This window comes from Pteronotus mesoamericanus, unplaced genomic scaffold (genome assembly GCF_021234165.1).
Source record: "Pteronotus mesoamericanus isolate MK-2021 breed Mesoamerican mustached bat unplaced genomic scaffold, CSHL_Meso_final contig_84, whole genome shotgun sequence".
NCBI classification, from domain to species: Eukaryota; Metazoa; Chordata; class Mammalia; order Chiroptera; family Mormoopidae; genus Pteronotus; species Pteronotus mesoamericanus.
The window spans coordinates 2,866,094-2,890,982 of NW_026555267.1; the positions used below are offsets into that span (position 1 = coordinate 2,866,094).

At 41.5% G+C, this 24,889-nt stretch overlaps 1 protein-coding gene across 2 annotated transcripts in view; it reads right to left on the reverse strand.

Annotated features, from left to right (window-relative positions):
- CA10 (carbonic anhydrase 10) overlaps positions 1-24,889 on the reverse strand; it is a 440,279-nt gene that overhangs the window by 78,350 nt on the left and 337,040 nt on the right. For both annotated transcript variants that reach the window (XM_054585427.1, XM_054585428.1), the window contains one exon: positions 21,312-21,497. In XM_054585427.1, the coding sequence (XP_054441402.1) occupies positions 21,312-21,497 (186 nt within the window). The remainder of the gene's footprint in view (positions 1-21,311; positions 21,498-24,889) is intronic.

The following is a 24,889-nucleotide window of genomic DNA, read 5'->3' on the forward strand; positions in this document are numbered from 1 at the left end:
AGCTTTAGTCGAACGCTCATCTTAGCCCTTTCAAGCTTCACTAAATGTCAAAGTTTGATCAGCATGAGCCATGCTTTTTAAGAAGGGACATGTGCATTGCTACCCAGTCCCGCATATCAACAAGGCAGGGGAGGGTTTCCCTAGGAACCCTCTCCACAGCAAGACTGGAAGTGCAGCCCTCCTGGGGGTGTCCATGCAGTGGGAGTGGGCACTTGGGAGGTACCCAGTAGGCACTTGCTGGCTGATAGATGGAAGGAAGAGTTTTGGCTTCTCTCCCCTTCCCCAGCATCAAAGAGGGTATGTTTGCATATTGAGAGGAATCCTTTCTCTCTTGTACTTTCTCTTTTCTCTCTATTCATCCTGTATGCCTGTTCCCTCAGGTTTGAGTTGAAGGAAGACGCTGATGGTCAGCTATGCCTGGTTCAGAGCTTGTTTCTACAGTCTTTCTGCATGTATTCATTCATTCATTCATTCATTCATTCATTCATTCATTTGTTCATAATTTATAGAGTGCCTACCTTTTGCTGGGCACTGTGTCCTTCACTGGAGATAGATGTGAAAGACAGGGGCCTTGAGCAAGTTAGGGGATGGAAAGACGCTCTGAGTGGAAAAAATACGTGATGTTCAGGAAGGACACACGTCCACATCCTCTGGGAGCCCCAAGGCACTGTGGGCCCTGTCTGGGAGTGGGAGTGGCGATGCTGGGGGGGCGGGGGGCACAGAGGAGTTTTCAGAGATGAGGTCAGCACGTGCAATGAATCTTGAAGGAGAAGCAAAATTGGATAGGCAGACAAACAGGCCAGGAAGATTTGAGGGAACTGCTATGCAAAGGAAGATGTCGTTTGCAGAGAAGTCACTGGGAAGCTACTCATTTGGTTTCTGTTTATGGAAATCTGGTACATCCTTTAAGGTCCAGCACAAGTTCCACTTTACGTAGGAGGCTGTCCTGGACTACTCCAGGACACACCCTGGTCTCCTTTGAAAATAATTCTATAGACTTATTTGGGCCCACATAAACATCTAGTGCCCTGTGGTGTTACTTAATGTTCCAATGTATGCCTATTTTTTTTTCTAACTATACTGGTAGCTCTCAAAAAACAGGAAGCATATCCTATATATATTCTGCTCCCCAATGATGACAAGCATAGCACAGAATACTGAGAAATATTTAGTACGTACCAGGAATGAGCCAGAAAAAGACTTAGAGATTTTCCAGAGAATTGCCCTCATTTGACAGACAAAAGGCCCAGGAAGAGGAAATCAATCACCCACATTTATGAATCTGATTTGGTGGGATCAGAACTCAGGTATTCTGATCCTCAGGGAGTGGTCTGTCTGTTGCATCAGCTGCCTTGCTGTTGAATATATGGGTAAACGAATGGATGGAGGGATGGGGATCATGGGTGTGTGATGTGTGCCAGATGCAGCTTTGTCTCAATGTTGTCCCCTCTTCAGCCATTGGCTAGTCCTGTTCACCCTTCTCCCTGGTGCTCCCACACTTTTGGGGAGGAGGAGAGCTTGCATTTCCAGAAGCTGAGATTCATCCTCAATGGACTATCTTCCACCAGAGCCTTCTAAGGATGCCTTTCACAGAGCAGCTGGCGTTTCGAGGAGGGGACATAATCTCCTGCTTTCACTTTCAATTCTTCAGAAAGACAGGTCTTCCCATTGTCATTGGCAGGTGTTTTCAGAGTAATAATCATCTGTGGAGTAGGAGGAGTATATCCCACACATTTTTAATGAACCTAGATTAATAAGATGTCACAACGATAATGATTTTTTAAAAAATTTTAAATGAAGTTTCTCTTGTCTCACAGCCTTTGAGTTGGAAAATCTTTATGAGCGTGGCTGGCGGCAGGTGACGCCCAGGAATGGGTTGCTCACGTACAGTGGTTTCTAAGCTGCCCTCCTTGCAGCTATGCTCCAGGATGGGGGCAGTCTTTCCCCATTTTAAACATCAAAATGTGGTAACGATAATATTCCCTTATATTTGCAAAGAGCTACTTGCCAAACTCTTTATTTGCTACATTTATTTTTAAGCTGTCTTTATTGAGTTGATAAAGGGTCCATCTTATTTATTTATTAACTATTTATTGAGCTCCTATTATCTTTCTGAATATTAGAGGTGCAGCAGTGGAAAAGAAGACAATGCCCCTGATATTGCAGCGTTTGCCTTTTATAAAATTGTTTTTTACTTTGTAATAATTTCAGGTTTACAGAAGAGTTGTAAAGACAGTACAAGGTATTTATATATACCTTTCATCCATTTCCCTTAGTGTTAACATCTTATATAACTATGGTACTTTTATCAAAACTAAAAAATTAACATTAGCACAACACTATTAACTAAATGAGAGATGATATTGAGATTTTACCAATTTTTCTGCTGTGGAACTTTCTCTGTTCCAGGACCAGGCAGGATCCCATATCCATTTAATTGTCTTCTCTCCTCAGTCCCCTCTAATCTCTGATAGTTCTTCAATCTTTCCTTGTTTTGCATGATCTTTTTTTCTTAACAGAAAATTCGGAGAAACCACAAGCCACTTTTCAATTTTCAGTAGTAACTAACACCCTAGCATTGTAAATAAATAAATATTTTTAAAGTGTGGACATATAATTATTCAGAAATTTTAAATTCTTGACCTCTAGTATACATGTTACATTGTGGTTAATTTTCTAATTAAGAAAAAGCATTTGCAATTGAATGAACATCTTTTTAAAAAAATTAAAATAAATTTATACCCCCTTCACCCATTTCTCATACTCTCAAGCTCTACCTGTGGCAACCACCAATTTCTTCTCTATGAGCCTGTGTTTGTGTGTGTGTGTGTGTGGGTGGGTGGGTTTGTGTGTGTCTGTGTGTGTGTGTTAAAATTCCGCATATAAGAAAGAACAGATGGTATTTATCTTTATCTGTCTGACTTATTTAACTTAGCACAATGCACTCAAGGTTCATCCATGTTGTCGCAAAGGGCAAGATTTCATCATTTTTTTAATAGCTGAATAATATCCCCTGGTATATACAGATCACAATTTCTTTATCTATTCAGGCATCGATGAACACTTAGGTTGTTTCCATATCTTGGTTATTGTAAATAATGCTGCAATGAATGTGGCTGTGCAATAGCTTTTTGAATTAGTGTTTTCATTTTCTTCAGATACATACCCAAAAGTGGAATTGCTGGATTATATGGTAGTTTTATTTTTAATTTTTACTGAGGAAACTTCATACTGTCTTCTGTAGCGGCTGCACGGTTTACATTCCCACTAACAGTGCACAAGGGCTCACTTTTCTCCACGACTCCACTAACATTTGTTATTTGCCTTTTTGATAACAGCCATTCTAACAGGTGTAAGGTGGTATCTCATCATGATTTTGATTTGCATTTCTCTGATAATTAATGATGTTGAGCATCTTTTTATGTACCTGTAGGATCTTTGCATGTCTTCTTCAGAAAAATGTCTATTCTGGTCCTCTGCCCATATTTTACATTGGATTGTTTGTTTGATCTTTGCTATTGAGTTGTGTAAATTTTTTATATATTTTGGATATTAGAGCCTTATCAGATATATGATCTGCAAATATTTTGTCTCACTCTGCAGGTTGCCTTTCCATTTTGTTGATTGTTTCTTTTGTTGTGCAGAAGCTTTTTAGTACAATGTAGTCCCACTTAATTTGAAATCTTTCACTCAATATTGAATCTTTCACTCAAGAGCACAAAATATTTTCTATTTTTTAATGTCTTCTTCAATTTCTTTCATTAGTTTTGCTTTTGATGCCTTGCTTTTGGAGTCAGATCCAAAAAATTATCCCTAAGACCCATGTAAAGGAAGTTACTGCTATGTTTTCTTCTAGTAGTTTTATGTTTTCATGTCTTACTTTTCAATTCTTTCATCAGTTTTGTGTTAATTTTTGTGTAAGATAGTGGTCCAGCCTCATCCTTTAGCATGTGGATGTCCAGTTTTCCCAAAATCATTTATTGAAGAGATTGTCCTTTCCCCATTGTATATTCGTGGCTCATTTGTCATATATTAATTGGTCATATACGTATGATTTTATTTCTGGGCTCTCTATTGTGCTCCACTGATCTAAAAGTCTGATTTTATGCAAATACCATACAATTTGAATCACTGTAACTCTGTAATATGGCTTGAAATCAGGCAGCATTATGCCTCCAGCTTTGTTCTTCTTTCTCAAGATTGTTGTGGCTACTCAAAAAAATTTTTTCAAATAAACAGAACAAATTTTATAATCATTTGTTCTATTTATTTGAAAAATGCTATTGGGATTTTAATAGGGATTGCTTTGGGTAGAATGCACATTTCAACAATATTGAATCTTTCACTCAAGAGCACAAAATATTTTTCTATTTTTTAATGTCTTCTTCAATTTCTTTCATTAGTGTCAACTAGTTTTCAATAAAGAAGTCTATCACCTCCTTTATTAAATTTATTCCTAGGTATTTTATTCTTCTTGATGCAATTGTAAAGGGGATTGTTTTCTTTATTTCTCTTTCTGATAGTTCATTATAAATGGGTAGAAGTGTGATTTTTTTTGCATTCCACAACTTTGCTAAATTTGTTTATTCTAACAGTTTTCTTTTGATGGAGTATTTAGGGCTTTCTATATAAAATATCATGTCATCTACAAATAGCGACAGTTTTACTACTTCCTTTCCAGTTTAGATGCCTTTGATTTCTTTTTCTTGTCTAATTGCTCTGGCTGGAATATCTGATACTATTTTAATAGGAGTGGTGAGAGTGAGCATCTTTGTCTTGCTCCTGAAAGGCAGCTTTTCAGGATTGAGTATGATCTTAGCTGTGGGCTTGTCATCTATGGCCTTTATTATGATGAAGTACATTCCCTCTATAACCACTGTGTTAAGAGGTTTTTTTAAGAATCATAAGTGGATGTTGAATTTCGTCAAATTTTTTTTCTCCATCTATTGGGATGATTATATAATTTTTATTTTTCATTTTGTTAATGTGGCATATCACGCTTATTAATTTGTGTATGTTGGGTCATTCTTGCATCCCAGGGAGAAATCCTCTTTCATCATGGTATATGATTCTTTTAATATATTGTTGAATTTGGTTGCTAAAATGTTATGAGGTTTTGCATCTATGTTCACCAGGGATATTGGTTTGTCATTTTATTTTCTCATGGCATCCTTGTCTGGTTTTGGCATCAGGGTAATGCTGACCTTATAAAGTGAGTTTGGAAGAGTTTCCCCTTCTTCAACTTTTTGAAAGAGTTTGAGAAGAATTGGTATTAATTTTTCTTTGACTGTTTGGTAGAATTCACCAATAAAGCTGGACTTTTGTCTGTTGGGAGGTTTTTCATTATTGATTCAATTGTTGTGTTCATGTTTTCTATTTTATCATGATTCAAACTTGGTAGGCTGTATGTTTCTAGAAATTTATTCATTTCTTCTAGGTCGTCCAACTCACTGACACATGAGTATTCATAGTAGTCTCTTATCAGTCTGATATCAGTAGTGATATCTATCTCATTTCTAATTTTACTTGAGCCCTTCAAAGGTTTGTCAATTTTGTTTATCTTTTCAAAGAACCAGCTCTTAGTTTCATTGATCTTCTCTATTGTCTATCTCCTTGTTTTTCATGATCTTAACACATTTGAAGGGCACTCATCAGCTATTTTGTACAGTATCCCTCAATTTGGGTTTGTCTTATGTTCTTAAAACAATATTAGGATTATGGATTTTTGGATGCATATTACAAAGGTAATGTGCCCTTCTCATCACATCATCTCTGGGTACCTGATATTGACATGATATCTCTGGTGATATTAACCTTGATCACTTGGCTCAGGTTTCTCATCTCTAGATTTACTATTTTTCCCTTTCTATCCTCCATTCTTTAGAAGCAAGCCACTAAGTTCTGCCCACACTCAAAAGAAGGGGAACTAGTAGAGTTGCTTTTTCTATGAAAAAACATAGAAAATATTCAAGTTAATGAATAAACACATAGAAAATATTCAAGTTAATGAATAAATCAGAAAAGTTATCTGTGAGTAATAAATGCTAAGCAGAGAATTGAAACAGGGCAATGAGACTGCAAGTGACTGAGTGATTAGGGACAATTTCAGCTGAGATCTGAATCACAACGAGTCAGGCATGAAAGCACCAGGGGGAGAGAGAACAACTTCTAATGCAGGAGCAAGCTTGGCATCATCACACCACGCCATCCCTCTCCAAGGACCCCCTTCCCATCCAGAGGAGAAGCCGGAGTCCTCGCACTGTTCCCCCAAACCAGCATGATCTGCCCTTCCCCAGCCCTGCCTCTGACCTCATGCCCCTTCCGCTCCACCCCTCTGACCGCCCTGCAGTCCCTTCGATGCACCGGGCAAGCTTTACGTTCAGGCCTGGCCACTGCCTGCTCCTCCTGGGGACATGCTCTTCTTTTACCTGCCTTCAGGGCCAGCGCTCTCACCTTCTTTAGGTTTTGCTCAAATGTCATCTTTTCAGTGAGGCCTACCTTGGCCTTCTTGTTATAAATAGCGACATGCCCTCACTGCTGGTACCTTCAAGTTGCTTAACCTGCTCTCTTTTTCTGCACTACCTTCAATTTCACACACACGCCAGACCCAGTGAGTGAGTAAGTACCCCCCTTCCTAGAAACATTAACACCCAGGGCAGGGGAAAGTCCCTGGTATATAATCATGTCTTGGGCACTTTCTTTAGCTAACTAGGGCCTGCCTGACAAGCCAGTAGGCAACTGTGAGTCTTTAATTTCCACCTTCTTAGTGCTGCTTTTTTTTTTTTCCCTGACTGACAGTTATCACGGCCAAGTTTACAAGCAATCAACCCTCCTTCCTTGCTTCAGACACTGCCTCCAGCTCAGGCAAGAGTGAATTCTCATGTTTTCTCTTCATTTGCCGGTGATTGAAGAGGCAGCTGGATCCTGTTCCCACCAGCCTATGCATGAGAAACCTGTTTTAAGGAGAAACTGACATTCTGAGTGGAAGTTTCCAGTATTCCTAAAAGAAAGATAGTCCAGGATGTCTAACGCTCCTTTACAGTCAATGTGTTGCTCCACCTCTTGCCCACCCACCGACTCTCCAGCCCCAGGCAGCCCTCTCCAGGGGCATTTCAGCAGGATAGACAAACCTGAGCTGTCAGTCACTATGCAATGACAGTAGACAGGGAGGCCTGGAAGGACCAGAAAGGAGAACTGAGAACCGCAGCGGGCATGTGTTGTCTATTCTGCTAAATCTCATAAACGTCTGTTTTTTCTAATGATGTGGATATTGAGGTGACATTTCTTTTCAGAAAACACTGTTAAAGAGTAATAAATCTTGAACAGGCATCTCTTTGAAATGGCTACTGAATTAGGATTGATGATGTATCAGTGAGGTATAAGTCATTATCTCCATTTTACAGATGAGGATATTGTGGCAGAGATTGGTAAATAACTTGCCCAAGGCTAGGATCAGCAGCAGAGCTGAGAGTTAAGTCCATGCAGTCTGGAGGTATCTGTAACCCCATGCCAGCAGCTTTAGTGCAGAGAATAAGAGGCTTCCCTCTGCATTCCCTGCCTTCCCCTTGCACAGAACTCAGCAAGAAACACTGTGTTTCCCTACTAGAACAGAAGCTCCCTGAGGACACAGATTGTGCATTATTCATATTTGAACCTAGAGCTGGCGTAGCAATTCACACAGCAGAAACCCACACATGTATCTGTGAGGAATATATGTAACTTATTTAACAGAATTTAGAGATTATTCATGACTTTGAATTAGTCATTCCTCTGTGTCTTTGATGAGAAAGTTATTAGACACACTGTGTAGACTTTGTCAAGCATTCTGATGTGAGGATATATTCTCCTGAGTCAGATTCTCTTTCTGAACATGTTGGCATTATTTCCTAGTAGAAATGTTTTGTAAATCTGGCCAGAAAATCAACAGGGACTTAAGCAAGGTTAAAGGGATTAACGTGTATTTGCAGTGAAGTGAATCATGCTATATAGCTAAGGAAGTAGTTGGTTTTTGCAAATTTAACCCTGATCCACAGCTCTTATCTCAAGCAAACATTCTTTTTCCTTTTAAAAAAGAAATTGAATTCATGCCAGTATGGGAAAAAAAGCCTCTTCAATATTAAAGGTCCACTGTTACTGAAATTTATTTATAATTAAAACAAGCACCAAAATTAAATAATATATCCTGCAATATTGATCAAGCTCAGCCTCTGCCCCAGAAAGCTCTGTGTTTCTAACTTGCTGGCATTTTCAGAACATCAATAATAAGAACAATCCTAATGGGAATATCCTAAGCTTCGATAGTCACAAGGATTTTGGAGAATGTCCTACCTCTGGGATTCTTAAAAGTTAAGTCAACACAGGGACAGAATAAGTCCTTGGGTTGTTGCAGGGCTGTGGGAAGGGACAGATGCTAGACACAGTTGTCATAGACTAACCACCTGGGCTCACCTAAGATGGTCTCCGACTGACACCAGGGAGCTAGAGGGACTGGCCACAGAGGATGGCTTGCACCAACAGACTTCATACCGAGAAAGTCAAAATGGTGCCCAGTCGACGAGTGACTGTGAACAATAGTAACAATTCTTTCTCTTTTTTGCTCTGAGTTCTAGAAACTGACAGTGAGACAAGAGTTGGGAACATGTCTAAAGGCCCATTAATTATGTTTGAAGTGTTCCCCCTTTTTTTGTGTGTGGGGAGTCCTCTTTTAACTATTCTATCCCAATGGTAGACTATACCCACCTCCAGGTCTGTATCATGTTCTTTTTGTTTTCTTTCTTTCTTTTCTTTTTTTTAAATCCGAGTCATCTTATTAGCCCACTACTGGAAAAGCAAACAGACGAAGAGAGAAGGGGCTGAAAACAAACATTTCTGACATCCACTCTGCCAGACAGCGCTCGCTACAATTCTTAACCTTGCACTCTCTCATTTCATCCAAACAACCATCCTCCGAGGTTGGTATTGCTATTACCATTTTTCTCATTTGGGAAGAGCTTACGTGATTTGTTGGAGGGCACAGAATAAGTGTTGCATTTGAATGTATTTGCTTAACACCAACCCCTAAGCAACTCCTCTGAGCCCACCTGTGGTGGATGCAGTGGCACCTAGGAGGGAGGGGGCGGCAGTGTCAGCAGCCAGGAAGACAAATGCCAAGGTTGTGACGTGCCAGTGATGCCCCGTGATGAGTAAGATTGTTATGACACTCAGTCACAAGACGTTAAATTCTTTGAGAGCACATTATGGATTAACTACAGTTATTCTTTCTACTACTAAGTGACATTCCTATTTGTCTGGGAGGCGTATATCCTGTTTTCACCATGTTCACATTTCTCTTTCAAGATCCTGCTCCGGTCAGAAAGCCTTCTCTGACAAGGAGCCAAATGTGTCAACAGCACTTCAGCTTGTGGATTTTGTCAGGCCAAACAGAAAACAACTATCTATCCTTCCCACCATAGTAGACATTTTTGGGGTGTTCACATGGACAATTCCTGCCTTCTCCATATGACCGCTCTCCCCACCATAGGAACAGGACCCCCAAGACCTGTTTATCTGTACGATCCCATCCCGTAGACCTACTTGATTGGGTCAGAGAGAACATCAGATTGAGGTTAGAAAAATCAAATCTCCTTTTTGGAGAATTTGGAATTGGGATAAAGAGCCAGCCAGCCAGTCAGTCCAGAATGATCTTGATCCAAATGGACATAAACTTGAGAGTTTAAGAGGGGGCTGTGTACGCCCTCCACAGGCACAGATAATCAGAAAGCCAGTTTATGGAGTGCCTGAGAGTAAAGAAGAGACAGGAAATGCAGCAGAAGCACTTCCTGGCGTCATGACCTTGTTTCAGTTCTGGCTTCCGGTCCCTTCACTGGCCCAGTCATCCCTGAGTCCTGTGACATATCCCAGAGGCCTTCCCGTAAATTCCCCTTGTAGCTTAGTCTCATTTGAGTGAGCTGCCGTTATGGGAACTTGAGCCCTGTGAGGACCACAGCTGGGACTGTTCACCTGTGCAGCCCCCAGCTCCACAAGTCTTGGCTCAACTCCATGAATTTTTGTCAAATTGTATTGACTGAATGTGGCTTTTCTGTTGGAGAGACAGAGCTAACACTCCCCAATCTGCTCCCCAACTGGCATATGCTCCAGGAAGTTAAATGAATTAAAACCAAGGGCTGGTTGATTCCATCGAAAGACAGGCCGTACCTCGCTGCCATTCCATCCCATTTCCAGTTTGAAGAGGCAGGTGTGGTGAGAAGCTGCCTTCACACTCAGGAGAGGCCAGCAGGAGGAAGCGGCCAGCCAGGCAGGGGATGGAAAGGGCCGGTTTTGTTCTGTTTGCTTCGGAATCTACCTGCTCTTTAATTAAGGGGAAAATCACCCTCCAGCTAGTAAACACACCCCCAAGAAAATTAAAATAATGTCAATCGAGCTAAAGGAATACTCCAGAAGCAGCAACAGAGCTTGGTGGGACTAGTGGATGCCCCTGAGGTTTTAAAAGCAAAGCCTGCAACTGCTTTTTGGAACAGAAACGCCCTCCCTTTTGTTTGACGGCAAAGGAGGCTAAATACTGACACTCCAAGAGGGACTGAGGGAGGAGTTTCAGGTAGCAGAGTCATCTTGCCATTCTGGCTCTCCAAAGACCAGAACCGAAACAAAGCCTAAGTGGCTAATGATGATAATTCCTGGGGTTTCTTCCTAGGGGTGCTCTGTGTAGAGAAATCACTTAAATTGTAATTAAAATATACAAGCAAAATGGTTCAAGGGAAAACCATAGTTTCTAGTAAAACATCATATTAAACACAGGAGCATTTTACCTGGGCAGCCGCGGAGTGAGTGATGCATGACAGGATGCGTGCATGCGTGGTATGTCAGCAGCATCATGGGGGGGGGGCGGGGGCGGGGACAGGAAGTGCAATACTTTAAGCATCCTAAGAAGTCAGAGTGGTATACCCAAGGGCACAGAACAATCTGAGTTTTGATTTTTGGATCACATTGAAGAGCTTAATTTCCCAAGCTTTTATCTTAAAGGAGATATGATGGTGGCTATTTATGAGTATATACTTCAATGGGGCACCTCTCCAAGATAGCAAAAAGATTTTCTCATAGATCAGTGTTTCTGACCCTTCAGATAGCACAGTGACCCTCGATCAACGTTTATGGCTGATGACAAAATTATGCAGGAAGATTTTACTTCCAGGGGCCTCTTGGTGCTAAAAGGGCCCTGACGGAGCGACTCCTACCCTTTCATTTTCTGGATGAGGGAAAGGAAATCCTGAAAGCTGATGCCTAAGGTCATCTAGACCTACTGCGACCCTGAGATTCATTATGCAAAGGAGGGCAATTTTGAGAGTAAAAGAAGGGGCTATTACAATCACCCCAGGACCAACTGCTCTCAACCTGGGGCACTGGACCATGTGATCATCCTATTCACGCAGCTCAAGGCTTTGCCCAGAGGTACAGGGGATGAGAAAATGCTCTACTTGCTGGTGCCCTTTGCAAGAAGGAGTTGTTACCTGTGGGCTGAAGGGCGCTTCCCAGGAGGCCAGGATGGGGAGTGGACTTCCTTGTATGCGCTGAAGCTGATGAATTTCTGCACAATTTCAAGCTGGTTTGGCAGGGGCTTGACTGGCCTGTCCGGTGCCTATGTGAGTATTAGAAAAAGGTGCCATCTGAGGGGAACAAACACTCTGACCAATGGAGGGTGCCTTTTGTGAAGGAAAAGGGAGATTTCCTCCAGGGACCATTGACATCAACAAGAAAATGACAAGCAGAAAAGGGCGCCAGGCCCACTTTCTTAGAGGAAAGGTATTTGGAACCAACTCACAATGGCTGGTAGGACTCATAAGAATTTCACCTACAGTGTAGATGCCACTCTGGATTCTTGTTAGATGGGGACAGAAGGTAGCAATGTGGACACTGGGAGAGGGAGCTTGCAGAAGCACGTTGCTGCGGGTCCAGGCTCCTGTTTTTTGTGCACTCACTGTGTGTCAGGCACTGTTCTGAGCACTTAAAATATATTGGTCCTCTTAATCCTCAAAACAGCCTGTAGGGTGCGACCATTCTGTACCCTGACTGCGATGACAGTTATGTAAATCTATACCTGCATGATACATTTAGAGAACTATATGCCCAAGGAAATCAATTATAGTGTGTGATAATTTAAGAGATAAAGTTAAAAAAAGACAACATACTGTATGAGTCCATTGATTAAAATTTAAGAAAAAAACAAGACTGGTGGTGGTTGCTCGGTGGTTGCCAGGGGTCAGGGTTGGGGGGGACTTTTCAGGGTGATGAGAGTGTCCTAGATCATGGTTCTAGCAGTGGTTATACGGCCATATATTTGTGAAATCAGTTAAACTTGCTGAATTTGACTGTATAGAAACTATTCCTCAATCATGCCTGATAGCATGGGCATCACTGTTAGTCTCATCCTATTAATGAGGAAACTGAGACACAAGTAGGTTGAGTAACTTACCCAAGGTCACAGCTGATACCTGATAGAGCCAGGATGCGAACATAGGAGTAAACGACTAGCGATCTCCATCAACCTCTACAATTAGCCACTGCCCGTGCTGGTGGGTCACAGCTCCTCCCCAGGGGCAGCAGACAGGAAATGCATGATCCCCACTGAGGACCTCGAAGCAAAAGCAGACATTCTGGGGTGGCCACGGGGGTCCACCATCATGAGCCTTTCCTGAAGCAGACATAGCGATTTGCTCTGGAATAAAACTGGTGCAGGACACTGAGTCTTGACACAGGGCGCTGGTGATCTCTGGGCTTTTCCCCTTTTCCTGGCTGGGAGCATGATATAAAACCTCCCAGCTAAGCTCATTTTGCCCAATAGCTCCTGCAGGATTCATTTTTCAAGGCCCAGTCCAGAAGTTTCTAACTCAGCAAATAGATCCAAAGCAAGAAAACATATTCACCCCAGTTACCCCTGAGCTAAGGAACATGGCTTCTCACGCCTTGTAGAGGGGAACAGAGAAACAAATTTACAGATAGGCCCTGCCTTGCTTATTATATTTCAAAGAAGTGACAGAAAAAAAAACAACAAACAACTGGGCATCTGTATGTCACTTCCATCTGAGAGGGGAAGGTGAGTGAAGCTACAGTCCTCAGCAGGCACACAAAATGAGGCCGGGTCATAGTTCCCATGCTGATTGTGCCGCCTGAAGAAATAAGCTCCTATCTCGTTTGACAGCCAGAAAAAATACAGGCTGTTCATAATGTCCATGCAGAACGGGGAGGGCCTAAAAGATCACCTTAGGCAACAGGCAGGGCACTGGTGGGTAGAGAGGGTGGACTTACCCATTCTAAGCAGGTACTCAGAGGCAGACCCAGGGAGGCCAGGTGACTTGTCTAAGGTCACTCAGCACATAGCTGAAGTCAGAGACCTGGGTTCAAATCCTAGTTCTTCCCATACCAACCACATGACCCAAGGCTTGTCCTTTAGCTGCTCCAAGTTTCTTTTCTGCACATGTGAAATGGTGCTAATTAGTGTTAGCTCAGGTTTTTTTGGTGAAGATTGGGTGTGACAGGGCACTGAGCACAATGCCTGAACCACAGTACATTCTCCATAAATGAAAGCTGGTGGTAGTAATCGTATGAGTACAATGTGATTATCTTTATATGTCTCAACTGTAAGGGTTTTGGACTAGACGGGCTCCAAGGTTTAGGCTGACTAATAACTAACTCACACAATGCTTTGTAGCTTAACAAGCCTGATCATGGGAGTGTTTTCTTTGCATTGCACAATCAGCCTATCACGGATATAGGATTGGCATTATTAGCCCCATATCACAGTTTAAAAGATTGAGGAGGGCTAGGTGGCTTGCCCAATTCTGCTTTTACTGAGATCACAAGGCCAGCAAGTGACAGAATGGGGTCTTGAAGTCAGATTGGCTAAGTCAAAATGTTGCCCTGTGTCCCGTGGTCTGAGTGGCTGTCTCCTAGGCCACTGTCCTGTTCTCATGGTGTGCTTGCCCCTGTTTCCCTGCAGCCCTCTTCCAGGCCAAAGCAACTACTGTTCTTGGAGACGACCCCTAAGAAGCTGTCCAATGAATAATCATGAGAGCAATCCCAGAGTTGCCCTTTCACTGCTGAGATGGGTATAGATTTATAGAGGCTGACTCTGGCTGGTATTTGGGAATGGATAATTACCTTCACTTACTAGATCCTAGGCTCTTCAGCTAAATATTTACTGCCCAGAATTCTGCCCTTTCCAACCAGTTCTGAACATGAGCATGCCATAGGCAACTAAGTGCCATAATTCATCTAAGGGGACCATAAATCTAAGGCTTCCACCAGAAATGATGCAAAAAATTAATGGAACATGAAATCAAGTAAATGCACTTGAGTACAGTAATTAGTTCATATTTTAATCCTCAGGTCTGTTTATTATCCGTCAACTGGCGAGCAATTAAGTCGGCACCATTGAGATGATTAGCTTTGTTTCAGCAAAAGTTTATCGATATGTCAGAGCAAATGAATCTAGGGTTTTTAAACAGCTCTATTTTGAATTGTATAGCAGCACATTCCATGGTGTGGCTAGATGTATAATGACTTAATTTTGCAATATTATTATCTAGATTACTTATATTTAATATTACTGAGCTGTTCTAAATGATTATTGGGGGTAGTGGGCAGGGAAGTGGGATTTGAACTATAGAAAAGCAGCTTATATCCTTAGGTTAATACAATAGTATGATTGCTTTTTCATATTGAGAGCAAAGTATCTTTAAAGCATTTCACTTTCTCCCTTAGTCTTCCAATCATCAATTTCCACTTTTCTTGCAAGCAGGCACTTTTATGGTTCTTACATTGGTGGCATTTTTTATTGGGAGTGATTTGGTGACTTCTAAATCCTTTTCCCCATGGATGCTCATCAGTGCCCATGTTTGTAAAATAATATGTCAATGTCTTTAGCTTTTGGAGGCAGTATAAACACCCTTGTGATGGTGTTCTGCTCACAAAGACAGGAAACCTGAGTGTCAGGCTAACCTGCTTTACTGGGCAATTAAAACTGATGACCTAAAAGGGTCTTCTGAATTTTGGGATTTGATGTCATGAATTTTGGGATTTGATATCATGAATTTTGGGATTTGATGTCATTTAGAATTTTATTTGAAAAATTAAAAATTCAAAACTAAGAGTCAGGAAACGGGTCCAGGTCCTAATTCTGCCACTGATTCTTGGTGATTTTGGGCACGTCTCTTGCCCTCCCTGGCATCTGATTTATTTATTTATTTTTTTGTTCAGTAAGTGGGTTGGAAGAGATGGCCTCAATGGAGCCTCCAACAGTGACACTTCATATGGAGGCTTCAAGCCAACCTGTTCTTTCTAAATAGCAGGTCTGTATCTTGAAGTGGGAGAGGTAACCTTTGGTGGAATCTCTACAAATTTTAATGAACTGTTGGCATTGGTCAGAGTAGTAGTGAATGGATTAGTCTTACTTTACACCTTCTTTTCCAGTTGATTTTATTCCTGTGGCTTTGGAAATGGATTTAAAAAAAAATAGAGCTAGTTCACAGAAGTGTTGGAAGCCGTACCTAATCACAGTGCCATTGGTCACTAAATAAAGGAAGACCCATTCAACACTTTTAAAGCTGCAACAGTGCTGGTCTCCATGGCAACAGTTAAGTTCTAGGACAAACCTGGATCAAGTCCCAGCTGATGCCTGTCTTTAATACTGTCTGTAATATAACACCTCCTTCCTTGCTTTAGACTAGCAGTAGGGGCTAGATCAGGCTCAAGGAGAGGAGGATGGTGCTGGTTATAATGTCATCCTGGTGGGACCAGGTGAGCATTATGACACAGGTTAGGAATTGAAGTCAATGGGGTAATGAAGAGACTGCAGCAAGCGGTCCTCTCTCTCAGGCTGTCCCATGGTGTGCATCTAAAATTGGCAATGCAGGAAGCTGCTGACTTGGTTGGGCTGTCCTTCCCCAGAAGTGATAACAAAAATGCCCAGAGAGAAAACTTTCTCTCCTCACATCAGCATTCTCATCTGCTCGCTGGTATTGTCATAATCTGCCCTATCACCGTGTGGGCTTCTGACTTGTTTGCTTTGCTTCTTGAAGGCCAGTTTGCTCACTCAGGGTAGGGCTGGCTCCCAGAATCCAGAACTTCAACTTCTGGCATTGGCAAAGATAAGTTCCTTGATCTGATCCTGGGAATAATTCCAGGGCTTAAATGAGAAATATAAATGAATTTTTCTAGTATACCAGCTATGAATTGTTCCATTACTCTTCCCAGGTACCCTAAAGAACCCGCTTATCCTGTATTTAAATAATTTAACATAAAATGCTTAGAACTTCTGTTAATATCGGCATTAACCTTATTAGGTTTGCCATTGTGACAACAGAATTTAATTAATGATATACTGGGCATAATCTGGGCACTCTGAAAGCGACAGTCTTTCAAAACTATCATCCTTTACTCATTCAATCTCTTTGTTCAACAATATCTACCAAGTGCCCAAAAGGTGTATGGAAAAGTATTGAAAAGCACAACCTATTCCAACTGGAGGGAGTTAACCAGTCTGGGAACACAGCGCCCTATGCTGGATTGCAGACTCCTTAATGGCAGGCCCCGAGGTCTACAAGTCTTTGATTTCCCCACTGGGCCAGGGCTCAGAGTAGGTAAACAGTCATTATTAAGGGGTTTGTGGAAAAACCTTGGTCTATATTAAACAAAGCTGTGAATCAGAAGACCTGAGCTAAGCCCGGCCTCAAACATTTATTGTCTGGATGGTCTTGAGCCTCAGTTTCCCCAGCTGAGAAGGAGATAATACTAAGGGCCACCTCACTGAGATAGTATTTACTGGTTAACTGGGAGAATATATATCATTGTGGTTGAGATTTCATTCAGGGTAAAAGCCAAGTGCATACCAGGTCCCTGCAAAGGGCACATGGTCTGCAGCAGCCCCTGGCCCCAGGCCTGCGTCTCCGACCTCTCACACCCTGTTGCTACACACGTGTTCTTGCTGCTCCTGCTCTTCCTAGAATGCTTACAGTTCTTTCCCGCTTCAAAGCTGCAGTACTGGCTGTTGCTTCTTCCTGGAATGCCCTCCCCCTAGATATCTCCATGGCAACCTCGCAAATGTCATTCTCTCAACGAGACTAACACTGACCACTCTATTTATGCTTGTAAGTCACTACCTCCATTCCTCATCCTCTGAAACCCATTGCTCTGATCTATATCTTTTCCCACAGCATTTTTCACAGTCTAACTTTCTAGATAAACTTACTCATTTATTATGTTTATTGTTTATCTACCCTCACTAGACTGTAAGCACCTTACAGGCAGGGTTTTCCTCATTTTATTCACTGCACAGCATGTGGTAGGCACTCAACCAGTATTTGTTAACTGAATGAATGCATGAATGAAAGGAAGTCGCACAGCATGCAAACGGTGGCCAGGCTGTGGATTTCCAGCCCAGTCAGTGCTTCTCTGGATGGGAGCTGGGCTGCAGGGCTCAGCACACAGCACAAGCACAATGGCCATGCGAAGGGTGGGTAAAATAAACAGGAGGCTCTGGCCCCAGGTACCCCGTGAAGTGGCCGGGGCACTTCTTAGTGTTCCTCCTTTCCTCTTTGAAAAAAAGAACTTAAGGAAGGTTTTTAAAATGAACATTTCCAATTTCCCCCAAATAAGAAAGATGCTTCTTGTCTGCCTCACTACAGCAACTTAATCCACAGGCATGATTCTTTTCAAATATTATCTTTTGCATGGTTAATGTATTTGTTTCTTTTCATAAACACCCTACTTTATACTGGACATTAATCTAACCACTTAGACATGATTAGCAAGCTAAGGGTCTTACTTATTAAAAACAGTTAATTTTACCTTCTTAAAAAAAAATAGAGACATTTGAATCCCTGAATATGCTCATTTATCACCAACCCCCAACAAGGCATCCAGGAGTTCTCGGTGTATGACATGAGTAATTTTTATAAAAATGCAGTTGCTGACTGTGTCGTACATCCACGCAGTTTTATAAAACAAAGCAAATGATTACCATCAATTACAATAACCTCATTAGACAAGATGGCAATTAATCTACAGCTCTTCAGATAACGACTGTTGCACTGTGCCAAGGAAAATGCCTGGCATTAATTGACTTATCACGATCAGCAATGATAGATGGGGCAGATGGCAATGTGATTATTCATCATCAACAAAATAAAAACATGCTTTGTTGTTTGAAGTGTCTACTTGGGTCCTCTCAGCGGATAGCCAAAAACAAAGACCAAAGGTGTCTATGAAGATAGCACAAAATAAATATAAAACGTTAACCCACAGGATGGGATATATTTACGTTAACTGGCGCTCACCTCCAGTAGAATCCGACTGGAAGACATTTTCTATAATGAAATCATGGACTACGTAGAATGTCAGCAATAGAAGGTGCATTAAAGCTAAAAGGATGTGAGTCACTTTTATGAAGTTCTCAAATTCCATTCCATGCTTAATAATCCCACTGACGGGAATTCGCTATTTTCAGAGACAAACTCATCCCATTGATTGACAACTCTCATAGAACATATATTTAGCTGAACTCTGTTTTTCTGGAACTTCTACCCATTGAGCTTAGGTCTTTTCCCTCACACCACAAAGAAGGTGCCAAACTTTTCTTGTTCACCAAAATCCTTAAAATATCTCAAAGGCCAAATTCCTAGCCAACTCCTTTTTATATGAGATTGTTTTGGTGCTTCCAACATTCTAATCTCTTGCACCCAAACCTACATCAGTTTATAGACCAGTCACACTAAGACCGCTTGTGCTGAGGTGGAGGGGCTCAGAAAGAACTGTGATACAGCTGATGTAGTCTACCCAGGGCGAGTCTAGCTGTACTTATGCTGAGGCTAATGCTCAAGTTTGCCTTGGAGCAAAGGATGTATGTGTGGCTACCCTGCTTGGGAAGCTGTTCTCCAAATCCCATCTGTCTAGAAAGCACACAGCTTTGCCATATCCAGCTGCATGGCTTTGCTGATTAAGTCCCAGTGTAAGAAACTGGGATAATTCAGGTAGAGCCTAAGCTGAAATTGGCACAGTAGTCACTAGCCAACATCTCTTGGGGGAATTTTTACAAATGCACATACTGGACCACATTCCTGGAGACCCTGATTCAGTTGCTTTGCGGGAAGGACTCAAATGTCAATATTTTGACAGTGATCCCCAGTTAATTCTGATAGGCAAATGTTTTCTTCATTAAGAACACCTAATAGAGTACTATTGAGGAAGCGCTTCACAAATCTCATCATCAGACTCCTGGAACTTTCAAAACATGATTCTTTGGAGTGTCTGATATCTGTGGTCTGGAGTGAGTCTAAGAAAATGAACACATGGACAGATCAAATTGTCATATGCTTCCTTTAAGGGATTTGGAAGTGCTCATTTACCCCAAGTTGTAGTTCATATAAAAATTACAGAGCCCCTTATTACATACTGAAGAAACAAGCAACTCTAAGGAATTCTACAATGTAAAGATTTTAGTCAGGTAACCATCTACATTTTTTCATTCATTCATTGAATAAATTCTTTCATAAGTTCATTTTTACTCTGAGACAATATTTTGATAGGCACTAGAATATCAAAGTACAGTGGGGGAGAAAAAACAAAGAAATAACAGTAGACAAATATGTGAACATGTAAGTCAACAAATAACTTGTGGTTTTAAAAGGACGTGCTCATCTAATTTTGAATATTCTCTAATTCAGATTGCCAGTCTCCAGTTACTCTCAGTTCATAAATTGTTGCCCTGCTCTAGGACATGTGACTCCTGGAATTTTCTCATTATAAGTCCTTTGGCAGACATCTCTAATCAATCCTAGAATGTCTGCTACAGATTCAGGAAGGAGACCCATATTCACGCTCAACCCGGTCCTCTATGCAGCCATTACTAATTGATCACTGATGAACTCTATATGCAGTTTCCCCAATGTGCAGTGCCCTGACTCACATTAGTGCCTTTATTGTTTCTCTTTTCCTCTTTATCTTTGTTGTCTATCAGCTACTGAGTCCTACTGGTCCTCACATCTGGACTCCCAATTAATTTTCAAAGTAACCTTGAGAGCTGTCTAACACAGCCTTAGAAAGATCAAGTAGCCATCTCAAGATCACACAATTAGTGTGTATCAAAGCCGGAGGTACACACTCAGGTTCTGTGACTCCAAACCTGATGCTTTAAAAATTGTTTTGCATTGCTGCTCTTCTCAGCTAAGTTCAAAGGTGAAGCTTCTCCCAACCCCTTCAAGTAAAAGGCCTTTGTACTTCTCCATTACAGCATGACATTATACATAGATGATTTGAATATGGCACTCTTTGAGCTCCTCTGTGATAGGGACTCTGTTTTGATCTCTGTATTCCTGGTATGTAGCAGAATGCCTAGGAAGGTTCTCAGTTGATGCATTTGAACAATTATTAAAATCTAGCCACTGGACTCATTAAGGTTGTGCATCTCTTTCTTAGTGTATGGTCTTATGACATTAAAAACAAAACCATGTTTAAGCATGATCTTGATTAAAATAACTTAAAAAGACAATGTTGATAATAAGGTACATACTTTTGTTATTTCAAAGCTGTCTTGACATCGGTTATTGAGGACTCTTAAACAGAAACCTAGTTACAGGGTATCTAGCATTTAAGTACCCCTGGCCCCTAGCTGATAAACACTCTCAAGTGTAAGAGAGGTATAAGAGGTCAGATAGAATACACCCTGCTGGTCAATGTCATCACACAGATGTTCGCTGTTTAGTCTGTAGCGCTCATCTTATCATTGAAACTGTGGTTTTGTTCACTGTTATGACTTGAGTTCTGTCTGAGTTGATGGTGGCAAACAATGACACTCACCATTTATGGTGACTATTTAGTTGCCTGACATTTATTTCACAGTAAATTACAGTTTTGCACAAATAAGACCCATTCTACCAGAAAGGAGAATTGTGGAAATCTATGCTGTCATATGTGACAAACGGAAGGCTGATCATCCAGATGGAAGAAAGTGAAGATGGACTTGAAAGGTAGGGATTTGGGGTTGAAATAATGCCCTGGAGATAACTTAGGACATGAATCACAAGAAAGGTGAGTGATACGTCAGAAGGAAATACTCATTTTCATTGTGGCTTTCCCTGATAAACACTGGAACCTCTTTAGAGACTTCCATGTCAACTTGCAAAAGACATGGATAAAGAAGGTACAGACCTTGTTTCATAGATTCAAGAAATATCTTTCCATCTGTTATCCCACCATAGACACAAATAGGCACCATAATCTCACTAGTTACCGCTTAACTTTAGTACTCCAACCACCCCACCTACCTCCCCAGAGAAGGCTTGTCCGTTGAGGAGGTGCTCTGACCCTTGGCTATCCTCACTCCCAAAGTGTAGCCGGATCTCCTCTAGCCGGTGGCTGTACGTCATGGGCCCTCCTGATATGTTGACCAAGTGCTCCTTGTCCAGGCGCAGGGACACGTGTCTTCCAGTGTTGTACATGGTCCCACTGACCTGTAAGGTAATGGGCAACAGATCAAGCAAGGCTCTCCTTCCATTTCTCATCAAACCCTGCAGGGCGCTTAGCCCCACGCCTTTAGCTTCCTCTTGATGGGAGGACATTAGGTTGAGTCCACACGTGGGGTATGGAGCAGCAGCCTCCCCAGAGGGCATTCCTGCCCTACCTGGCTTCTAAGGTACTTTCTGTGCAATATAAACCATGTTATCATTTAGGAATTTGAGGTAGAAACTCAAAGGAGACCTCAACAACTCTAATATTTTGGACATTGCATCTTATAAAAATTAACTTGTCTTCTTACCATAAATATTTGGAAAGTAGAGATGCTGCAAAAGCTCAAATCCCATGTATGAGAAATTGGAGAAAGTAGTTAGGAGAAGTGAGATGCTACAAGGGCCAAATGAGAGACAAGGAAGCCAAAACAGATGAAAAGGAGCAAATCCTAGTGGGAGGCTGAAGGCTTAGGTCTGCAGTCTTGAGTGTCCAGTCTGGCGTGTCTTGGTTAGGTCCCTCTCTCACCTCTGTAACCAGATGATGCACAAAATGGGAACTCTGATCCTTCCTCACAGCTGGTGGCCTCAGTGCTAAGCCACAGAAGACTCATACAAGATTCCTCTTTCAAACTTTCTCAGGCTTACTCCTCACTCCCGAGTCCATCTTGCTTCGGTCCCTGCAAGAGGCTAATCTTAATTGCTTGGTGTTACTTTCCCTTTTTTCATCTTTGAACTTGATGTTCAGCTTCATGTTCCTATTACCTTAGCACCTCTCAAGACTTGATTCTAGAACATTTATTCCTACCTGTGACTTCTGTTGCCTTTGCCTTCTGGGTTGACTTAGCTCTAGGAGCAGATCTAAAACTTAAGGAAGAGTTTAAGTGGGGCTGGCTGGAATGCCTCTGGGCTATTGGGTGCAGAGCAACTTGCATTTTCTTCCTGCTTACTCTGACTCTTTTGGGCCCAGCCTCTGTCCCACGGATTACTTAAGGACTTTGCAGAACCTCTGATATCTTTGTAGCACTAGCCTTACCTGCCTGTCCACCTTTCTGATGCTAGTCTTGGAAATAATCAGTTAGTTTAGTTCTGCAGAAGGCACACTGTGGTAGAGACAGTAATGCTCACCAAATACCCCCACTTACTCATTATTCTGCCATCTTATTCTGCCATAAGGTAGAGCCCAAGGGACTGGTGTTGGTCATAGTCTACAAAGGGACATGGCAAGTGTCACTTCCAGGCTGAAACAATGAAAAGCTTATGCACAATTATCCAGTCTCTCTCTTTCCTAGCTACCTCAATCAAGCAGGTGAGGTAGAAATAAGTAAATGTGGTGCAGCTATAAGAGGGACCCTGTCTCAGCCTGGGTCCTTGGAAGATTATGTGCAGGTTGCAAAAATGGCCAGAATTTTCCCCTTCCCTGTAACTGCACTCCTTACAATGTGACTTTAGCTGCTCCTATCAATATAGGGGTCTTATTTCTTTATCTCTTGAATCAGGCTTGGCCTTGTCACTTGCTTTGGTCAATAGCATGTAGTGGATATAACATGCTAGTTCTGAGAGTAGACCCCTACTTTTTCCCTCCTTCTTGGGACCTTGAGACCACCCTGCAAACAAACCTGAGCCAGCCTGCTGGAGGATGACCCCATAGTCTGGAGAGCCATCCCAGAAGAAGCCATTCTAGGCTGGCCATTCCATGGATCATCCACCTGCTGACTGGTCCAGGCAAAATCCGTTCAGCCTGGCCCAGACCAGAAGAACTGCCCACAGACCTGTAGACTTGGGAGCGACATAATTGGTTGTTGAAAGTCCTTAAGTTTTGGGGTCGTTTGTTATGTAGCAAAAGCTAACTGAGGTACATTACATCAATCATCTTCTCTCCCCTATGAATGTGAAACTATCAACAGAAACTCTGGACAGTCTCTTTTGAGTATATGAGCTAGAGAGTCACATGGGGCCCAGCGAGTCAACCTGAAAGGCAGCTGGAGAGAAAGAAAAGCAGATGTGCCAACAGTGACAGAGGAAACCATGCAGAGAGAGACAGAGAATTGGGGAAAATAAATACTTGACTTTCAGAAAACCTTTGCACCACCTTATTCTAGTTCCTTTATAAGACCTGAACTGTACTTTCTCAGATACTTTATCAATAAATTAATATTTTTCTTAAGTTATCTATTCCTTGCAACCAAATGATCCCTGTCAAAGACTCCAGTCCTATTCTCCAGTCTCAAATAAACGCATATTTAGTAAGGATGATGCAATGAGGGCTTATCTTTTTCATGTCCCAATTCATAAACTCCTTTGCAGCAAAATGATTAGAAATATGTTTGTTTGACATTGCATCCACCTTTAAGTAAAATGTATCTCTAAAATTAATAAGATAATATACAGGCCTTATGGTAAAGAAGATATAGAACAGCTCAAGAAAATAAAAATCACCCACAACCACTTAACCCAAAATCACTAACATTCTGGTATATGTACTGTTCACACTCAAACTATATATACCCATATTTTAATGAGATCATTTTACATATGTGTATAAATAGATGTTATTTTTCACATATACAATTTTATATATAAATACATAAAGCTATGTGATATGTGAATATATTAATATATAACATAAATATACTATGTATTATTTTTACTAACATGAACATTTCCAGGTTATTAACTATTCTTCTGCAATATCACTTAGAAATAGTTGTATAATATCCCACTGTAAAAATACATAGCTTACTGTTGAATTTTTATACCCCCTTCACTTTTTCACTATTGTACAAAAACAGTACAATGAGCATCCTTATAGATAATAGTTTTACCAAAATCAGGGTATTTCATTAGGCCAATTCTGGGTGTAATTGTATACTCATTATTAAAGTGCTTACTGCCCAGTGCCAAGTCCATCTGCTCGGAAGAGTAGGTCCCACAGATGTGGGCTGGATCTCTCTAATTCTCTCCAAATGACATGAAGAACAGAACCATGAGATTCAACCTGTAACACCCGTGGGTACCTAAGGTATGTAAGGCAGCATGAGGGAAGCTGCTCTGAACTCTTATAGGACACATACTCTGTCTCATTGGGCAGGTATCTTGGGCCTCCCTGCATTTCTAGAAATCCTTTCATCTGTGTCTGTTTAATGTTCTTAACAAAATCGTTGCCCACTGAATCAAGGCAGTGGTCATATCATATGCTGGCCCACATTTTCACAATACTTGGAAAACACACTGGCACATGCTTCTGGAAGAATCAAAGTCTCTTGAGTCAAAAAGATTCCCAATCTGCCTCTTGGGAACTTTGGTTAGTTCAGTTAATTTCCTGAATCCTCACTTTCCTTAATTGTAAGGTAGAGATAAGAAGAATCTCCCCCATGAAAACAAGGAATAAAAAAGCT